Source organism: Festucalex cinctus, chromosome 15 (assembly GCF_051991245.1).
Source record: "Festucalex cinctus isolate MCC-2025b chromosome 15, RoL_Fcin_1.0, whole genome shotgun sequence".
Classification (NCBI taxonomy): Eukaryota; Metazoa; Chordata; class Actinopteri; order Syngnathiformes; family Syngnathidae; genus Festucalex; species Festucalex cinctus.
The window spans coordinates 27,172,429-27,192,889 of record NC_135425.1 but is presented as its reverse complement, the minus strand read 5'-3'; the positions used below and the strand labels follow the sequence as shown (position 1 = coordinate 27,192,889).

The 20,461-nt window shown below is 46.3% G+C and overlaps 3 protein-coding genes across 12 annotated transcripts in view; 2 read left to right on the top strand and 1 right to left on the bottom strand.

Moving 5' to 3' along the window:
* Nucleotides 1-11,429, top strand: part of abraxas1 (abraxas 1, BRCA1 A complex subunit) — a 25,212-nt gene extending 13,783 nt beyond the window's left edge. The window contains exons 2-10 of one of the 4 annotated variants that reach the window (XM_077496781.1): nucleotides 5,686-5,781; nucleotides 7,990-8,080; nucleotides 8,424-8,514; nucleotides 9,477-9,513; nucleotides 9,594-9,830; nucleotides 9,936-10,043; nucleotides 10,110-10,194; nucleotides 10,549-10,666; nucleotides 10,841-11,429. In XM_077496781.1, the coding sequence (XP_077352907.1) occupies nucleotides 8,000-8,080; nucleotides 8,424-8,514; nucleotides 9,477-9,513; nucleotides 9,594-9,830; nucleotides 9,936-10,043; nucleotides 10,110-10,194; nucleotides 10,549-10,666; nucleotides 10,841-11,058 (975 nt within the window). In that variant the 5' untranslated portion in view covers nucleotides 5,686-5,781; nucleotides 7,990-7,999 and the 3' untranslated portion in view covers nucleotides 11,059-11,429. Of the gene's footprint in view, nucleotides 1-5,685; nucleotides 5,782-7,989; nucleotides 8,081-8,423; nucleotides 8,515-9,476; nucleotides 9,514-9,593; nucleotides 9,858-9,935; nucleotides 10,044-10,109; nucleotides 10,195-10,548; nucleotides 10,667-10,840 lie in introns of all 4 variants that reach the window. The other 3 variants (XM_077496780.1, XM_077496778.1, XM_077496779.1) reach the window with 3 other exon arrangements.
* On the bottom strand, nucleotides 11,097-12,734 carry mrps18c (mitochondrial ribosomal protein S18C). The gene is made up of 6 exons (XM_077496782.1): nucleotides 12,566-12,734; nucleotides 12,424-12,491; nucleotides 12,266-12,349; nucleotides 11,789-11,846; nucleotides 11,641-11,700; nucleotides 11,097-11,221 (listed from the first exon to the last, which is right to left on the bottom strand). Exons 1-6 carry the CDS (start codon nucleotides 12,639-12,641, stop codon nucleotides 11,145-11,147), a joined length of 423 nt encoding a protein of 140 aa, XP_077352908.1. The 5' UTR covers nucleotides 12,642-12,734; the 3' UTR covers nucleotides 11,097-11,144.
* On the top strand, nucleotides 12,429-20,461 carry helq (helicase, POLQ like). Of its 7 annotated transcripts, none has more exons than XM_077496766.1 (19): nucleotides 12,429-13,225; nucleotides 13,416-13,513; nucleotides 14,214-14,588; nucleotides 14,835-15,013; nucleotides 15,093-15,293; nucleotides 15,801-15,873; nucleotides 15,943-16,043; nucleotides 16,488-16,586; nucleotides 17,040-17,185; nucleotides 17,262-17,501; nucleotides 17,588-17,729; nucleotides 17,796-17,900; nucleotides 17,975-18,164; nucleotides 18,231-18,410; nucleotides 19,248-19,346; nucleotides 19,435-19,608; nucleotides 19,668-19,781; nucleotides 19,894-20,028; nucleotides 20,095-20,461. In XM_077496766.1, exons 1-19 carry the CDS (start codon nucleotides 13,206-13,208, stop codon nucleotides 20,304-20,306), a joined length of 2,883 nt encoding a protein of 960 aa, XP_077352892.1. In that variant the 5' UTR covers nucleotides 12,429-13,205; the 3' UTR covers nucleotides 20,307-20,461. The 7 variants fall into 7 exon arrangements, with proteins under 7 accessions (XP_077352892.1, XP_077352897.1, XP_077352895.1 ...); XM_077496765.1 differs by having other exon boundaries at nucleotides 12,430-13,225; nucleotides 13,411-13,513; nucleotides 15,946-16,043; XM_077496764.1 differs by having other exon boundaries at nucleotides 12,430-13,225; nucleotides 13,411-13,513.

Sequence of the window (20,461 nt, the reverse complement as noted above, 5' to 3'; positions counted from 1 at the left end):
CAACGTTTACTGGCATGACTGACGACAATTAATCGACACACTAAGTACGAATCCATTCATCAACGCACACATGCACTCGCGCAAACACACAATAAATCCAAACACCGCAAACATGAAACAACTACACAGTGTGCATGAGTGTGTATTGCTACCGCTACGCCGCGTGTCCGCCTGTTGCTGCTCCGTTGCCGTGGCGACGCACTAACAACAAGTTTATCAATGCTGCACAGGCGTTTAGTGGGGGGCGTGTCCCTCCGTTTGCCCACAATGCACGTGTTGTCGTGGCTAATTAGCGCCCGAGCGGGACACAACAAATGACACTGACGGACGGCGGCCATTTTTATTGCTCTGGGAGGGGCGTGGTCACCGGACAAAAAAGGGCCGTCAATCAACGCGTGCTCGTCTTTGTGCGACTACACGACTGATTGACGACCTCGCCGACATTTTCTTATCTGCTACATGAGCGCGCGGGCGTGTGCGTGATTGTATGCACGTGTGTGTACTCGTGCGCGCGTGCGTACATGAAACGCGGAATTGTGAAAAGGGGCCATTAACGAGCATCTTAATGGCAGCAGATTGTCAGCCATGACACGTTTTGGATCGAGATAACTTTGGGCCTCGGCGGCGGCGGCGGCGCGCAGATTGCGGGCGATAAAAGGGGCGGGGCAAGAGCGGCAGCAGGCTCGTTAGCGAGCGTACAAACGAGGACCACAAACAGCTGCTAGCAAAAAAAAAACAAAAAAACAGGAAGCGCTCAAGGCGGCGTCAGCGACGTTAGCGGCGTTATCTCCCCCGAGCGACGGCGACGACGGCGGCGGCGGCGGCGGCGGCGGCGCCCTCCACATGTCTCCATCTTCACATCTCCTCGCTGACAATGATGGACGTGTTCTATTAAGCTGCTCTCCAGCTGCTGTCGTCTTCTTCTTTTCATTATTATTATTATGAGCACAACACGAAACACTTTGTCTGGTTTTGTCAAGCACAAACGTTTGATTTTCCACATTTTCTGCCACCACTGCTACTAATACAAATATTGGAATAATGCTAGCGTGCTTCCAACATAACCTGAGCACAATATTAGCATAATGTTAGCAGTAGACAAATATAATACAAATTTTGGAATAATGTTAGCATGATTCCAACACAACTTGAGCGCAATATTAGCATCATGTTAGCGCTAGGCTAATACAAATATTGGAATAAGGTTAGCATGAGTCCAGCATAACATTGTGCCAGTGGTGTGCTATTATAATGTATGCATCCTGTTAGCATATTGCTAGTGTTGTTCGAATTATACTCTACGTTAGCATGATGCTAGTATTGCTTTACCCTCTCGCGCCATTCCTGCAGTGCGCCAGCCCTCCGCCACGAGAGGTCGAGTGGCGACGCGGCGTTTGCTTTTAGCGAGCGGGCAGATGAAGCGGAAGACGAATTAGCTTTTAAGCTTAGCGCCGTCGTTGCATTAAGGCACCGTCCGTCTTCATTAACGTTCTGCTTGTTCATTAGCTTGTTCATTAGCACCTCCGCCGCCGCCCCCGTCAAGGTTGAAATAGACGCCGGCGGGGCGACCAATCACGGTCGACCGTCACAGACGGCCATCAGCTCTCGGCGGAGGCTCGCCGCTCCGCGTCGTCGTTAGTGTTAATCGGCCTATTAGAGATGAAACATTTCCACGAGGGGGGACGTTAAACTCGGGCCACACCCACTCCACTCTGCTCGTCGCCATTAAGCAAAAAGGGAGCTGGATGGCCACCTCGTCACCTTTGACCCCATCACGCCACGTTCTTAAAGGGGCAATTCACTTGTGCGTTGTCATGGTGACACACACATACACACGCACACACACACCCCGAAAGACACAGCATGTCTCCAAAGTAAAGTACTTTGGTGTCATTCACAACCACAACATGGTACATTTCATACATGCTAACATGCTAAAAAAAACATATTAGCAACAGAGGCTAATAAACAACATGTCTGACTTCTACTGGTCAATAGGTCATATGGTGGTGGTGGTGATGATGATGATGATGATGATGGACAAATGTACATATGTGATGCTAACATGCTAACAAAACACAAACAAATTAGCAACAGAGGCTAAAACATGTCTGACTTCTCCTGGTTAATAGGTCATGTGATGATGATGATGATGACGACCGCTCGCATTTCCACTCGAACACGTTTTTTTTTCTTTCTTTTTTTTTATGCAACGTTACAGAACCAGAACCCAGAACCCAGAACCCCCCCACTGCGAGCCAGCCGTGCTCAGCGCTAGCTCTCGCCGTCGCCTCGGACGGTTTATTTGAGTTTGTCTTTTTGTGTTCTTTTTAAACACCATCTTCAACACGTGTGTTCAAATAAACGTCTTTAGTGTCTTTGGCGCGTCTGACGTCAGGCTTTGGCGTGAAGAATCCGAGCAGAGTCAACACGGAACACACGCGCGCTCGCCGCCCACACACGCGCTCGCCAATCATGCGCGTCTCAACAGGCCTCACGTCGTGATGCGCACGTGTCGACAAACGCGCGCACGCACACACGGCCGTGTGCTCTTCCGTCGGCTTATTTGTAGTTTGACGGTAAAAGTGCACATTAACAATCTGTCCGAGTCCAGATGGAGCGATCGTAACACGCGGCGAGAACGTGCCAAAAAACAACACGCACACAAAACGCACACAACTCTGGTTGGCTACACAAAATAAACACGCACGCACCCACAGATGTGACATAGCACGACACAAAAGCGCACAAGCTGTTAACTTGCAAAGAAAAACATGATAATATTCAAATCATTTCATCTTTTATTGACGTTTTTAACGTTAGCATATTAGCATATATTCCGGGTCATTTAAGTGTGTTAAGTGTGCGTGTGGCGCGGTCACATCACAGTCGGTGGCGGTGCATTGTGGGTAAGGCAAAGCGGGAATGCGAGATGATGTCATGGCGAAAGCGGCGGCGCGGCGCTCGTTAGCGGCCATCAATCAATTAAGAAGCACTTAGCGTGATTTAATAACATTTTGCCTGCTTGGTTAGCGCTCTAATCTCATTAGCCGCTAGCTTCTGGGAAGCTTGGAGGTCGACGCATCGCCATTGGCCGCTCGCTCACGTGACCAAGTTGAACTTTCACCTTTTGGCGGCCTTAGAAAGTGTGCGGCGGCACCGCCCCCCCCCCCCCCCCCGTGGTTGTCCTGGCGAGCGGATCGAATGTGTTGCATGCAGCGCTTGGCTTGTGCTAACATGGTGCTAATGGTGCATTAGTGTTGTGCTAACAACTTGCTAATGCTATGTTAGCATCGCACTAATGTAATGTTAATGCTACACTAGTATTGAGCTAATGTAATTATATTGCATTAGCATTGCGCTATCAATTTGCAAATATTGATAGCTTTGTGCTAACCGTGCTAATGTATTAGTGTTATGCTAACACCTTTCTAATTTTGTTAGCCTTGTGCTAAAATAGCGTTGCGTGAACAATTTGTGAAAATTGTCTTAGCTTTGTGCTAACATAGTCTTTGATAGCATTGTGCTAACCGTGCTAATGTTGTATTATTGTTATGCAAATTTTTTACACATTTTTAATATTGTGTTAGCATTGAGCTAATGTAATGTTAACGCTACAGTATCATTAAGCTAATGTAATTATGCTGCATTAGCATTGTGCTATTGATTTGTGAAAATTGTTTTAGCATTGTGCTAACCATGCTAATGTTGTTGTATTAGTGTTTGCTAACACATTTCTAATATTGTTAAAATACTACTGAGATATAGCGTTGTGCTAAAAATTTGTGAGAATTGTCTTAGCTTTGTGCTAACATTGTGCTAATGTTGCAATAGCATTGTGCTTTTGATTTGCTAATATTGTGATAGCATAGTGCTAACAGTGCTAATGTTGTAGTCGTGAGTTTCTAATTATGTTCGACTTTTGCTAAAAGTATGAATGTTGATTAGCATTGTACTACATAAGCATCGTTGCCATTTTGCTAATCTTCTGCGAGCATTCGTGTGGCTGCGCCACACATCAGCTGAACTTTCACCTTTGCAGACCTTACTGATACAAAATATGCAACACGCAGCCCCGCCCCATTCCCGGTTGTCCTGGCGACCGGCTGATTCAATTAGCCATTGATTCGCCATCACATGAGGAGGCCCTGATGATCAATAACACGGCTTACGCTAGTGTGGCTAACACGGCTATGTTTGACAGCAATCCGTCAATCACTCAATCAATCAATCAATCAAGGAAGCGTTAGCGCGTTAGCCCATCGATTTGAAAGCGGACACACGTGAGGCTTTTATTGTGGCGGTGCGCGTGGGCAGGCGGGGGTTGGGGGGGGGCAATGATGGGATGACCCGGCGGCGGTCTCGGGGGGCAACATGTCTGCCGGCAGACGCTAAGCGATTAGCGTGCTAGAAAAGCAATAAGGTCATAAAAATTGCATCTCGCTCCGGAACGCCGCCGTAAATCCGCGCCAGGTGGGGCGGACCGAGGGGGGGGGGTCACATTTTGGGGTTGGCTGGGGGGGGGGAGTGCATGTGGACGAATGACTTTGAAGAGCTCGTCATCTTCAATCTATTTTCCCGCCCGCCGCATGTCGCCGCATAGCCGCACTTCATTACGGGCCGGCGGACGGCCCCGCCCCCTCTCCCGCGGGGCCCCCGGGGGCCCGGGCGGCTTAAGACCTCATCAGAAGCTTCATTGAGCGGCTCGAGTCTCCTCATCGATCGGCCCTCCAAATTAAAAGCACCATTTGCGCTGATCCGAAGCTCTTAATGCGCCCGACGCTAAGCCCCGCCCCCCCAACACACAAATTAGTAACACATCATTTTGTGAGATGGGCAAGCTCACAAAGTGTCAAATAGAAGACAGAATAAATATGGCATGAAGGGATCTGGACGCACACGCACACACGCACAGTGATGGGGGATGGGGGCGGGGTTTGTGGGGGTGTCAAATGAAATGTTCCAGGCGCCATCAAATTCAATTACATGCTGCTCACAACTCACAACTACGCCGACACACAAGTGCAAAAAAAAAAGGACACGCGCATGCCGGCAGATGCGACACAAGACCGCACGACGAGTCGCACAATCACAAATACACAACTGTGACATTTATCGCGCTGGACAGACGCACAACGGCACAACTACATGGACACGCCCACACGTGCACAAGTGCAACAACACTAACATGCTTGTAGACATAAAACAGCACAAAAACAAAACAAACGACACAACACTAACATGCTGGACACACAACAGCACAACTAGTGTAATATATAATATAATATAGTCATATAGTATAGTTTTAATATAATATAGTTTTCTTGCGAGCGTGTTGCTTTGTGTGTGTCGTGCGTGTTTGTCTGAATTTGTATGTGAACGTGTGCGTATATCTTTCCTTGTGTGTGTGTGTGCTGTGGAATCAATGTAAAAATGTCAACCGGAGAGTGGACGGATGTCACGTTGCCGGCGTTTGATGCGGACGGACGGATGGCAAGATGCGATCTACAAGGCGCTCCAATTTCCTCCGCCACTTTGTCCACTTGACGTCGGCGGAAGGAAGCGTCGCGTGAAAAGCGCCGAGCGGGCTCGGCGCTGGCCCCTCCCTTTTTAATATGAGGCGCCCGGTCTCACTTCCTGTTTGCGCCGCTTGGCTTCCTGTTTGTACCGCGTCTCATCCATCAGCGCTTGCGGCGATTTCAAGGCACTTGACCCGCCCGACGTCGCGCTCATCAAGGCGACCGATGGCAGCCGCCGTGAGGAGCTATGACGTCATCACAGGTAAACAAACACAAGTCAAGCCTAATCATGCCTTCTTGCATTACTACACGATTATTACACTGTTATTACGCTACGACCTTTGATAGCCTACAAAAAAAAACATACTAGAAATGACAAATGTGAACTAGTTTCTTTTGTTGGGGTAACACTAACATTGGCTACTAGGTAATAACATGGTTATTACTACCATAGCCAATATGACACTGTTACCACACACGGACACTTGTTAACTTGTTACTACACCAAAACACTTGTTTCACTGTCATAATACATTGATGCGTAATACACAAAGCAATAGTATGCTGTCCCCAACCAGGTCAACTATTTTCTTCTGCTGGTGTAATTATTACATGTCTGGTTATTACACCGTTACTACACACCCGACACTTGTTGAACCGTTATTACACCATAACTGTTGTCTTGTCGTAATACATTTACCGTAATACACAAATCAATACACATTCATACTCGCTACATAACCACTTATTACACTGTAATTACTATGTTACGACATGTAACAAGGCGCGGCGTCTTTCTGCGTCGTCGTCTTCTTCCTTCCTGTCCGTAAGTGCGGTCCGTGTCGGGCGGCGGACCCCCGTGACCCGGCGGCGCGGCGGCAACACGATTGCTTTTGTTCTGTCAAGAATATTTAAAGCATGTTCATAAAAAGGCGAATCGCCGGGTCGGGACCGGGTTAACAAAGCGGGTTCGGCGTCTCGGGGTCGCCGGCGAGGGGTCACGTTCAATTTCCACTCGCCGCCAGCGGGAAAATGAAAAGTCGTCATTTGCACAAATCTGAATAATTCAGTCGGGGGCCGCCGCTGATGAAAAACATGCTGGCTGGGATAAAAAGGACGCACCCCCCCCCCCCCCCCTCCTCCAACGGCTAATGAAGAATTCGGCGCGAGAATGAATGAATGAAGCGTCCGCCACTTCCTGCCGCGACATCTTCAAGTGATCAGCAATCAAATTAAAGATGGCCGCCAGCGAACCAACGACTTGTTTAGTGTCCGATTGGACCGGGGTGAGTTGGCGGGCGTCTCACCTGCGAGAAGAAGTGGGTGGGGTGGGGGGGTGCCCATTATGCAAATGAGGCCAGCAAGCCAAAGCAAGCAATGAATGAATGAATGAATCCTTTTGAGCGGCATTAAAACTTCATCCATCAGGAAAGGCCTGTGAGGGAGGGGGAGGGGCTTGACGGCGGCCGAGCGATGGCGGACTGTGTGGGAAATGAGACGACGCCGAAGCGGATGTTTCCGCTGTCGGAGGGAAATGATGACGACGATGACAAAACACAACACTCATTTCTGGAAATCAATTCCAAGGAAACAACTTGGCAAACAAACCGACCGGTCGCCAGGGAAATGTTTAAAAAGCACAACAGTGTGACTGTTCAACGTACAGAGACGCAACCAACACGCCCACGCGTGATGCTAACGTGCTAATTGCTAACTTCACATGTCGTATTATGACTATTGATGATCCAATCGAACGTATTCCGGGTCGGGATGAATATTGAAGGCCGTCACACGAACATTTCATTTGTCACGTTTGGACGGGCGCGTGTCATGTGACCCGTGTGTGGTGTTGTGGCGCCACCTGCTGGGCTAAGAATACTCAAACACGCACACAGTCCGTTGTATACATAAATGGCTGTCACATGTATTTTTGCTGTTATTTTTCTAAAAAAATGTGATAGTTAAAACCTTAGTTATTTTTATTATGGCAATTATTTTAAATGGACAAAACGGATGTTTTTTTGTGTATTTGTGTATGTATGTATGTTTCTTTTCTGGTGTTTTTGTTATTTTAAAAAAATGGTTTTTTTTGCACCATGTGAAATTAATTATTTGGAAAAATGTAATATTTTATACCACATTTTTTTTTATTTAACCTATGCTATTAATATTTTTTTAGTATTCGTATTTTTAAATTATTTCCATTATAGTGATTTTTCCCCCCATTATTTACTTATTTTTTTTTAATCTGGATGTCTCCTGTGTCAAATGTCATTGTGACTTTTTTTTACTCCATGGACGAAAGACATGGCCTGTTTGACATATAATCTAAAAACCTTAAACAAAATAAATAAATCCATGGGAAAAAAACGTCAACATGAGCGCAACGTTGCGCAGGAAGAGCGCATTGTGGACGTTGACTGCGTTTCTGTGTGCGGTGAAGTGACGCTCTCGAATGATCACAACGCAGGAAAACAAAGATGGCGGAGCCCACAGTGCGGATATCTGGCATCGTTCTGACTTCTTTGATGTTTCAACACCTCAACGAAGACTCGGACGTGGTGAGGAAACACACAACGAATTCTTTTTGTCGGCTTGTGGTCGGAGCAGCTTTTAGCTTTTTGCGAAAGTTAGCGTCAATGTTTAGCCGGTTAGCATCTTTTAGTAGCTAGTTCGCGTCATTCGAACTTGCCGCGGAAGTCATAAAAGTCACGTGACACAAAACAAGTTGGTCGCACACAATTTTACGTTTGCCGCAAATAACTTTTTTTTTTTTTTTTTTTTTCCAAAAATATTGTGCCCTTAACAAAAGTGGAGTGTGTGTGTTTGAAAGTGAAGAGAATATTTTGTTGACGTAATATGTATGCGACGTGCTGAGCTTTTGTGTCGCTGTGTTTTGATCAGGAAGGTTTGCTCCTGGGCGAGAACCACGTGGAGGAGCACGTGACCATCAGCGACGCGAGAGAGGACCACGTCCACCTCCGACAAACTTGCAGTAACCAAGACACTGATCTGATATATATGACTGGATAGCCGATAGCACACACGCGCCAGTGCAAGCCGTTGAAGTCACAGGACGGCCATCTTGCTCCTCAACTCAACTTTATTTAGAAAGCACTTTAAAACAAGCATAAACAAGCTGGATACAAAGTGTTGTACATGAAACAGAAATCGATCATGCACTAAAGAATAAGATAAGAAAAACCAGAACAAAGCAAACATTTCATGTTAATATACAAGTATTTTTTTGTATAAAAGTAAATAAAGTTTACATTAGGAAATTAATAACAAGAAGCAGGTGAGTGAATAAATAAATAGATAAATAAATAGAATAAACATTATTTAATAAAAAAATACAAGTTTCCTCCTGTACTAAATAACCATTAAGTAAAAAATGTATACATCTATTTAAGGAAAGTTGTAAAATGTCTGCAGTCCTCTTGTTTATGTTGAACAAATTTAAAAGACCGTAAAAATGTTCTCCAATTTCGAGGCTGTAAATTTATCGGATTGTATGGCGAGTAACGTTTCTTGGGAGGAGCAATATGGCTGCCTTCGCCACCTCAAACATCTATCGGCCTATCGAAAATCAACTAAAATAGAACATTCTTGCTCTTGAAATTCTCTTAGTTTAATGCTAACATACAATGTGTAAAATTAGCATACTCTACATGCTAGGCTACGCATGTAGATCAGAGCCTAATGTGGAAATCTTTTAATTTTAAGAATGCTGCATTTCTTTTGTTAGAGCTCAGTGCTGCACTGGCATGTTGTGGCTCAAAGTGGTATTACACCCATCGCACACAATTCACAATTTTTGACGGCTTCACGTTGGCTATATATTCGTTCGTTGTATTTTTTTTTTTTTTTTTTAAGAGTTCCTTGTACTTTTGATGTCAAACACAAAATGTCCATGTTCTCCCGCCGGGACCTTTGACCACATCCGATGTGTTGCAGATATCCACAAGCACGTGTGTTGCCACAAGCTCAACACGTGAGTCCGCATTTGCGCATCACCTGCCGGACAAAAACGAAGGCGCGTGTGCAGATTTGTGCGTGTTCGTGTGTACGCAGGTGGTACGACGCGGCGGGCAGAGTGGACGCGGCGGCGGTCCGTCAGCTGCTGGGGTCCGAGCGTCGGGAGCGCGTGATCGGCTGGTACCGCCAGCGGCGCAACTCGCCGCAGCGGATGAGCATGCGCGAGAGGGCGGTGCACGAGAACCTGAAGGTGGCGCTGCGCGCGCCCGGTGCCGTCTTCCTGCTGCTCACGCCCGCCGCGCTGACGGAGGCGGGCTCCACGCACCGCGCCGAGTACGTCGCCTTCCTCGCCGGCGACAGGTGACGACGACGACGACGATGTCGCGGTTGCGCTGCGGCGATGTCATACTGATGTGATGTCATCGCGGTGGCGTGAAGGCAGGTCGCCGTGCGGGTCACCAACTTGGCGTCGCTGGACCGGCGGGCCTACTGGACGGCGTCGCCGAACGCGGCGGCGGGCTACCGGCGCGCCGTCGGTCGGCACAGGTAACGAACGACGCGCTGGTGTGGGGGGAAGTGGGCGGAGCTTGTGAGTGCTGTTTCCTTTCCAAGCGCCAAGTTGTTGGACGCTGGCGGCCAGTTGGCGGACGTGGACGGCGTCAGCGCCATGAACGAGTCGCTGCAGGACGAGCTGCAGGTGAGCTTGGTCGGCACACTCCCGCATTTACGGCATTTATTTCCAGAACTTTTCGGGAGGAGTTTGTAGATTTAAGAGGAAATGCAGTAAGTTTTAGTGAGTGCTTCCTAGATTTTACAATATTTCCAGTAGATCATTTAAGTCAATTAGGAACAATCACTATTTAACAGGTTAAATCATATTGAAGTCATTTTTCAGGTGTACTTCAATGGATTTAAGTTTGTACGGAAAGCAGATTTAGGATTATTTGGTTAAAGCGTATTTCGGGAGTATTTCAGTTGGGTGAACGAGGACGCTGTCTGTCAATCATTTGCTTGCCCCTCCCCCTTTCCTGTCGCACCTCCGACCAAACAGGGGGCGTGTGACGCCGTGGTGGACAGCGAACGCGCCGTTGCGGCTTCGCTCGCCGACGTTTGCGCCCTCAGGAAGAAGCTCCGCGACAGCAAGCGGAAGTCGGCCATAGCCAGCAAAGGTACATCGAAAAAAAAACAAAAAAAAGGTTGGAGTTTTTGTCGAATGCAAGTGGAAGTGCTAAATCGGACACGAGCCAAAAAGATCAATCTATTGGATGTGTTGATGAAGACAAAAAAGACGAAAGCGCCACAAGCACTCAATAGACCATCCCGATGTCGCTTGCCATCCCCAGCAGAGGGCGCAACTGTCCCCAGCAGGAACGCGCGCCTCCAGCTGGCCATCCGAGCGCTCGCCAAGCGCTCGCCGCTCTTCGCCTCGTGCACGCTGACGCTGGACGGCTCGCCCGTGCCGGACGCCACCTTCGCCCAGGACGCCACGTGCGCCCAGGTGAGTCTCCGCCCCCGGGCCGGCAAGAGGAAGCGGCGCAAGGGTTGCGACGCCGCAAAATGACGACGTCAACGGCAAGAAAAAGACGGAGGCAGTCGGCAGCAGTTTGGACTCGATGTCCGTTTATTGGCTGGAAAGAGGAGGCGGAGCTAATCCACATGTTTGATGCTGCAGATGTTGGGGTCCCGCATCAAAACGGGATGTTTGTGTGTCACCGACATGAAACCTAAACACACACACACACACACACAAATTAGAAGCGGCCATCTTGGTGTCATGCAATTATGTTGAAGTGAGATTTGTGGCGCCATCTTGTTGCACTGGTGCCTTAAGATAAGAGGAATTCCATCCCCATTGAGATGAAAAAAAACAAAAAACTAAAACTTTGTGAAAATGTTTTCAAAATGGCACTTAATAAAAACTGTTTCGCTATATATTTTTTGCATTGATTCAATGGACATTGTGCTTTGTGCACTTTGGCCACCGGGGGGCAGCATAATACAAAAAGGGGGACTACGGAGGTCAATGTGTAAAAGTAACTTGTAAAAAATATATACATTTTTTTTTTACAGTTACTTTTTTGATGGTTCTAATTTTTACGTTTACGCGTGTACGGTGAAGAAAAATGTCGTGACGTCGCATTACCCATCGCTTGCGCCTTCTTGATGGATTTGGTGACTTCTCTTTGTTTGCGCCCGCACAAGCCTGACGTCGACACGTTTGAAAAACTGTTGGTTATAGCCAGCACGTCAAATGCACTCACAAAAGCGTGTTTGTGAGTCGGGGGCTTTACCTGTGATGTGGCGGCCGTAGATCCTTCCCGTGTGCGGCGAGATGAACTGAGACAGAAGCTGCACACAAATAACACGCCATGACGTCAAAGTCGAAAAAGTTTTGGCAGGAATACCAAAATAAAATGGGAGGTGTGGGTACTAGGAAAAAAATAAATTAATTAAATGTATGCAAGTTGTTTTTCTTTCTATTACAGAATTATTTAGGTGTGGTAGTGATTTATGACAATCAGGTTATTGATTTTTTTTTTTATATATCAAGCCTTTTTCCAAAATATAAATATGTAAATTTAAAAATAAATGTATGTAAATGTACATTTGTTTTTTCTGTTTATTTTATTACAGATTTTTTGAGTGGTATTGGTTTATGACAATCACAGGTTATTAATTTTTTTTTAATATCGAGTTTCCAAAAATATAAATATATATATGTTTTTTTTTGTATTGGTTCATGCAAATCGTATGTTATTGATACCTACCTGAATGTTCTTGAAGTCGACAGTGACGTTGCAGAGGACGCAACCTTTCGGCGGCTCCTTGTAAGGATTGTCCATCTTGACGAGCTGCCATCGGAGATGTGACGTCACGTCAGGTGGGCAAATGTCGTCCGAGTAAACGAATATATCGAGCAACTCACCTGGTGGTGTTTGACTTGCTGTTGCTGCGCATGGTGGTCAGGTGAAACGGACGACAAGCTCGTTAAAGCTGCAGCAAAAACAAGGATTAGCATTAGCGCGAATACAACAATCTGACATTTACGATGAATTACAAATATTAACCTGCAGGTTTGCTCGCCTCTGGAAGGCGCGAAAGGACACCAAATAATAACCGATGTGTTCGCTTGAAAGGGAGCATTTTTTGACCTAGTGTGACCCGGAAGTTGTCCTCATCTACTTCCTTTGCGGCTCCTGTCCCAGCGTTAAAGTTCTTTTTCTGTTTTTGTTTTTTATTCCGACTACCTTACGGGTTTAAACGGTAAATTCTTTATATTAACATTATGTTGAAATAAATTAATTAAATGACCAATTTGAAAATTTTAAAAAAAAACGTATTTTGTCGAGCGACGTGCGACGTACCACCCGCGAAAGGAACCCGGAAGTCGCTCTCACTTGTCAGACGAGAGCAACTCGACACGTTCTACGAAAACTTTTTGTCCACCATTTGTGTGTCTGCACGATGTTCAGGTGCGAAGGACAATAATGTCAAGCACCTATAACGATAATATAATAATCATTTGTCATGATTATGATTGCGTGTTAGCAGCGTTAGCTTGCTTTGTTTGTAGCATGCGGTTCGCGGCGGCGGGTTCGAAAGAATCGAAATGCTGACATTCATTTTTGAGAAAAAAAGAAGAAATTCAAAAAAGAAAGGAAGGATGACTTTAAAGTAAGAAGCGCTTCATCATCCTCATCATCATGGATGACAATCAGCAACTGGAGGTAATCCCACTTCTATCGATTAATTTTGAATGGATTAGCAAATAAATTAGTAAACAAATGGCTGGGGCAGAAAAGTACAATTCAAACCTTGCCAAAAAACATTTTGCGATAGATGATTGTTGTTCAAGGAGTGGCAGTAAATAGTTTTGACGTGCTGTTTTTTGTTTTTTGGTGACCATCATCAGTGCAGCTACAGCGAGGACTTGTTCGGCGACTACGACAGTCTCCTGGAGGACGAGTCCCTGCTGGCCAAGCTGGACCAGGCCGACAAAATGGCGGCCTGTGGAGGTAAATGTGCTGCAAAAGTCACCTGTAGGAAAAAAAAAAAAAGTATACATTTGGATCTGTAAAAGTAAACCTGTAAAAAAAATTTGCCCGTAAATGAATGAATAAATAAAGAAATAATGTACCCGTAACAAATTTGTACCTGCAATAAATACATAAATACATAAATAAATAAATGGCACCCAGAAAAAAAACATCCCCCAGAGCCCGCCCCCTTCTCAACGAGCACAAATCACGAGCTCTACGAATACAGTTTTGCACCATCTTAAAGTGAGAGATTTGGTGCAAAAGTCACGTGACTGGACAGCAGCAGAAAAACTACTTGTGGCGACTTTGTCATAGATACAAATTTAGATTTTTTTTTTATTTTTTTTTTATAGGTAAATATTTTTACAGGTGCATTTTTTAAAAATTGTATTTTTGTATTTTTTACAGGTTAATTATAATTTGTTTTGTTTTTTGGGTACAAAGTTTTTCAACAGGTAAATTTTTTTACAAGTACATTTTTTTTAAAGGTATGAATATTTTTACAGGTAATTTTTTTTTTTTTTTACGGGTACACATTTTTTTTAATTTTTTTTTTTAATACAGGCAATTGTTTTTTTTTCCCCCCAGTAAGATTTTTTTTACAGGTACATATTATACACCTTTGACAGATACAGCTTTATACTTTAAAAAACATAAAGAAATGTTCCCTCCATAGCGGACGCGCTATCTGAACCCGTGGCAGATGCGCCGGCCGCAGACACGGCGCGGGAGGATTCGCCACGCGGTTGTCAGGAAGCCAAGAGGCGCAAAGTCAACGGAAGCCCCGCCCCTCCCGGAGGCGCGCAGGACCCGAGGCGGAGGAGCGTGAGCGAGCGCTTGAAGACGACGCTGCGGAGCAACGCGGCGGCGCCCGCCGGCCCCGCCCGCTCCCTAGCCATGAAGGAGGCGGCGCTGAGCCGCGAGGTGGGCGGCGCCGTTCGGGACGTGGAGGAGGCCCGCGCGCGCCCCGACGACCTGGGACCCTTTTTTGGATTGCCCGCCAAAGTCAAAGAGCTTCTCTTCACGCAGCGCGGGATACAAAGCCTCTACGGTGACATCACATGACCACGCGTCAACAACGCAGCTCCTCATGTGACATCATACACATGAAATTACACCCGATGATGTCACAAATCACATGACATCATCCGCTGTCATGAGTTTCCCTACAATTTTATATATATATATATATAAAGTAATATTACTTGAAAAAATAGAAAAATCTAGCCTTATATAAAAAAAAAATATATATATATATGTGTAAATAATGTTTTGTTTTTGTGCGTGCGGTGGTTAGCGTGGCAGGAGACGTGTTTGGGTCTGGATTGCGTGCGCTCGCGGAGGAATCTGATCTACACGCTGCCCACCAGCGGCGGCAAAACGCTGGTGGCCGAGCTGCTCATGCTGCGACAGCTCCTCTGCGCCAACAACAACTGCATCTTCGTGCTGCCCTACGTGGCGCTCGTACAGGAGAAGGTAACGGACGAACGGCGCCGTGCTGCAAAAGGCCAGCGTTTTCTTTTGAAAAGAAGACCCAAAAGTGACGCGTCATCAGGTTCGCGCTCTGTCGCCGTTGGGCCTGGAGTTGGACTTCCTGGTGGAGGAGTACGCCGGCAGCAAGGGCCGCCTGCCGCCCGTCAGCAGGCGCGGCCAGCGCTCGCTCTACGTGGCCACCATCGAGAAGGCGCACGCGCTGGTCAACGCGCTCGTCGAGGCCGACCGGCTGCGGCGCGTCGGCCTCGTTGTCGTCGACGAGGTCGGTAGCTCGTTGCGCCTTTGCACTTTGACACCTTTCAGCTACTAATGTTTACAAAACAGTGAAAATACAAATGGATATAAAAAAATAGAATTCGGAAATTAGATTCCAAAAAATCCATCTAAATGGAAATAAAAAAGCAAAAAATGTATGTTTACATAAATACATTTGAATTTCATTTTTGACTTATATGTTTTTATTTTCACTTTTCATTGCATCCCTATATGTAAATAAATAAATATTTTCATGATTGCCATATGCAGTTTTATTATAATACCTCATCTACAAATATTTTTCCACCAATTTCATTTTACTTAAACATTTTACATTTATAGAAAAAAAATAATAGTTCATTCTTTCATTTGATTATGACAAAAATCAACATATTTAAACTAGTACTTACAATAATTTGTGTAATTTGAATTGTAATTTTTTTCCGCTAACTTGTGAATGTAAATTTTGAATGCAGCATTGTGAGTAATTTGTCACCATGTTTTCCAATTTGAGTTGCACATGTTGGGCGCGGGCAGCCGAGGCGCTTTGCTGGAAATCACGCTGGCCAAAGTTTTGCATCTCAGCCGTAAGTGCGTCGCCGTCATGGCCGCCGTCGCCGTGCGATGACGTCATGGAGCTCCGTCCTCTGCGGCAGCAGCTGACACGCAGATCATCGGCATGAGCGCCACCTTGGGGAACATCGGCGAGCTGCAGACCTTCCTCAAGGCCGAAAACTACCACGACGACTTTCGACCCGTCAGTTTCCCGCCTTCGTTTCGCTCGTCCGCCCACAACAAACAAATCAAACTTTTCTTTACAGTTCAGCAAATCGTCAGAAATCTAAAAAAAATATTTTTCAATTCATGTCAACAGTAAATTTCAAGGAAACAGCGACAAAAACCTCTTATGAATTTAAGGCAAAATATTAAAACATCAAGTCATGGTTTTATGAATGGATATTGGGCTTTTTTTACATTTATTTATTTTCTCTCTCTGACATGTTAATTGATGCTGGTTTGTTTTTCTACATTATCAATTTGCAATAAATCAAGAGATGGAAATCAAAACATTTTTAAATCCGATTCTTCTAAATTGCAATGAAAATCTGGTTGTTCTTGAGAGACGCTTCCTGAAAATCTTGATTGGATTTCAAGTCCAGTTTTTTTTGTTTTTGTGTGTCGTCATCTGCGATGCGTTCAGGTGCGTCTGAAGGAGTACGTGAAACTGGGCGACGGCATCTACGAGGTGGACGCCAAGGAGGACGAGCCCTTCCGTCTGTGTCGTCGGCTGCAATTGAAGGTGCGAGCGCCGTCGCGCGTGCGTGAAGTCACTTGTTGCAAAAGTTAATAATATGACTGCCAATTAAATTCATATTCCTCACAAATTGTGTGCTTCAGAAAGTCCAAACATAAAATGTTTCAAAAGTCAGGAAATAAAAAGACTTAAATATTAAATCCAATCCAATCAATATTAATATTCCTCAGAAATTAAAAAAGGAAATAAAATGCCTAAATGATTAAATCCAATTAAATATGAATATTCCTCAGACATTGTGTGCTTGGAAAAGTGGAAATATATCAATATTTTGAAGATGTAATCCACATTTCTCATTGAAACGGAGTCAGGAAATAAGCGTCCATTTGCCATCAGTCTTATGAGGCGCTCCCCCTAGTGGCCCGCCAAGTGATTGCTCAATAAATCAGGACCAATTATAGTGGATGAAAATATGACTTGCGCTGGCGTGTGTGTTAGTACTCGAGCGCGATGCAGCGGGCGGACCCGGACCACGTGATCGCGCTGGTGACGGAGGTGATCCCCAAACATTCCTGCCTGCTCTTCTGTCCCACCAAGAACAACTGCGAGAACGTGGCCCTCATGATTTGCAAGTACCTCCGACGGTGAGCCACTCCGCCGTTTTCAACGCCGCCTCGAGCCTTTTGCCGTCCTCACCCGCCGTCCGTCCGGCCGCCGCAGGGACTTCCTGCAGCACCGGCAGGCGGACAAGGAGGCGCTGTTGCGCCAACTGAAGGAGTGCGGCGGCGGTCGGATGTGCCCGATCCTGAGGAAGACGCTCCCGCTGGGCGTGGCCTACCATCACGGCGGCCTGACGGCCGACGAGCGACAGCTGCTGGAGGACGCCTACGCCGCCGGCGTCCTCTGCCTCATCGCGTGCACGTCCACGCTGGCCGCCGGCGTCAACCTGCCCGCCAGAAGGTCAGACCGCCTCAGCGCCACCGCGAGGAGGATGACGATGATGATGACGATGGAGGATGAAGTTGAGTGGCCCGATTGTTGACCAGGGTGATCGTGCGCGCGCCGCTGGTGGCGCGCGAGTGCCTGAAGACGAGCCAGTACAAGCAGATGGCGGGCCGCGCCGGGCGGGCGGGGCTGGACAGCGAGGGCGAGAGCATCCTCATCCTGCAGGAGGCGCAGCGACACCAGGTCGGTCCCGTCCGTCCTTTGCCGTCCGTCCTCACGTCCCGTCACATGACCACTTTTTGTCGTCAGGCCACGGCGCTGCTGTGCGCCCCCGTGGAGAATTGTTACAGCTGCCTGCTGGACGACCAGCGCAAAAGTCTGCTGGGACTCATCCTGTCCCTCGTGGGGTTAAAGGTGACGGGGGTGGGCGTGGCTTGCGCGTGTGACGCCAGCCGACGAACCATCGTGTTTTTTTGCGCGCACGTCAGGTGGCGTCGCGCATGGAGGACCTGGAGGAGTTTGTGCGCGGGACGTTGCTGTTCGTGCAGCGGCAGCGCGCCGACGCGCACCTGGACGACGTCCTGCGGGAGTGCCTTCACCTCCTCAAGGTCAAAGGTCTCGTGCAGGTGCAAGGTCACTCCTTGCAGGTGACGCAATTGGGCCGGGCCACCTTCAAAGGTACCTGAGACGAGCTCCTCGCGCTAGCCGTTAGCCACGTTAGCTTCAAGTGTGTGCGTGCGTCAGGTTGCGTGGACGTGAGTCACAGCGAGATTCTGTACCGGAACCTCCAGCAAGGCCTGGACGGCCTCCTGCTCAACACCTTCCTTCACCTGCTCTACCTGGTCACCCCGTACGACCTCGCAGATGCCTGCAAGCCCGACTGGATGACCTTCTACACGCAGGTCGCACGCACGCATACGCAAGGTCACATGCAAGGTTATTTTAGGCAACTAAAACTCGTGGGGGAAAAAAACATAAAAACAAAAATGCTTTTTACAAAACAAAAAGTAACTGAAACTGCATTTTATCTTTACAAAAGATAAGATCTTTACAAAAAAGTAGATTTATTATAATTATAATAATTCTATCATAATATGAATATTATTTATTATATATTATGACTTTTAAAAAGTAAAAATTAAAACTGTTAAAACAAAAAAACTCAAAACGAACTAAAATGAAAATTCCAAAACAAAATAAATTAAAAACAAGTAATAATAATTATTATTATTATATTATTATTATTTATTATATGTTATGATTTAAAAAAAAAAAAAGTTCAAATTAAAACTAAATGTTAAAAACTCAAAACGAACTAAAAACTAAAATGAAAATTCCAAAACAAAATAAATTAAAAACAAGTAATAATAATAATAATAATTATTATTATTATATTATTATTATTATTTATTATATGTTATGATTTAAAAAAAAAAAGTTCAAATTAAAACTAAATGTTAAAAACTCAAAACGAACTAAAAACTAAAATGAAAATTCCAAAACAAAATAAATTAAAAACGACAATAAATAATATAATAATCATATAATATATAATACTAATAATGATGATAATAATATAACATCTAATAAAAATATTAACTTATTATTTATTATATATTATGATATTTTTTTTTTTTAAGTAAACATTACAAAAACAAAAAACAAAGCTCAAAACGAAATGAAAAGTAACTCAAATGAAAAATTCCCAAACTAGCTGAAATGGAAAATGTCCAAATGATGCCGATGATTTTGTTGCGTCAGATGTCGTCGCTGTCGTCGCCGGAGCTGAAGATGTGCGCGGCGGCGGGCGTTCCCGAAGGTCTGCTGGCCAGGAAGGCGGCGGGGCAAAGCGTCAGCAAGGTCAAAGGTCGCCGCCGACGGCGTCGCAAACAGGAGCCGCTCACGCTCGCGCTCGCGCTCGTGCGCGTTCGCGTTTGTGTTTGTCCAGAGCGCCGACATGTGCGCGGCCAAGCGCATGTACCTGTCGCTGGTTCTGATGTCGCTGCTGAGGGACGGCGACGTGTGGGGCGTGGCCCAAAAGTTCCAGCTCAGCCGCGGCTTCGTCCAATCGCTGCTCGCCTCGGCCGCCGCCTTCTGCTGCTGCGTGCTGCACTTCACGCAGGTCAAAATGGCACACGCGGACGAAACGGGAGCAAATGTTGACGGCGTGCGTGTGCGTAGGAAGTGGACGCCTTGTGGCCGTACCGGTCCCTGTTGGAGGCGCTGACGCGACGCCTCAGCTACTGCGTCAAGGCGGAGCTTGTCCCGCTGATGGAGGTGGCGGGGGTCATGGAGGTCAGCGCGCGCTTTCTTTTCATTTTCACTTTTATAGAATAGGATTTCATATTATTATAGTTTTATTGATATAAATATCTATTTTATTTCATATTTCTATAATTTGTGTCAGGCACGCGCCAAGCAGCTCCACGCCGCCGGCTACACGACGCTGACGCACTTGGCCAACGCCGACGCCGCCCTGCTGGTCAGGACGGTGGAGCGCCTGAGCAGGAAGCAGGCCAATCAGATCGTAGCCTCGGCCAAGGTGGGTGTGGCCTGTGCGTGCAAGCGAGTGAGCACGTGCGTGCGTGACCGTCCCGCCGTGTTTCAGATGCTACTCAACGAGAAGGCGGCCGCACTGCAACAGGAAGTGGATCATCTGCTCGCCCCGCCCACCGACTTGCCGGAGTGAAGGCGTTACCGTGGCGACTGTCTGTCTCAGGTTACTTGGGATGGGACGCAAAGGACACGCCCACAAACGAGTTCTACTTTGTAGGCTTGACTTTTTTTATTAGCACAAATACATTGTCAATAACAAAATAAATGTCACCGAAAAAATGTTTTTTTGCAAATGAGCATGTGAATATGAAATGTGTGCTTAGTGCAAGTGCAATGTGTGCGTGTGTGTGTAATAATATGCGTGTAAAATTGTAATGTGTGTCTGTAGTTTACACAAAGATAAATGTGTTTTTTTGTAA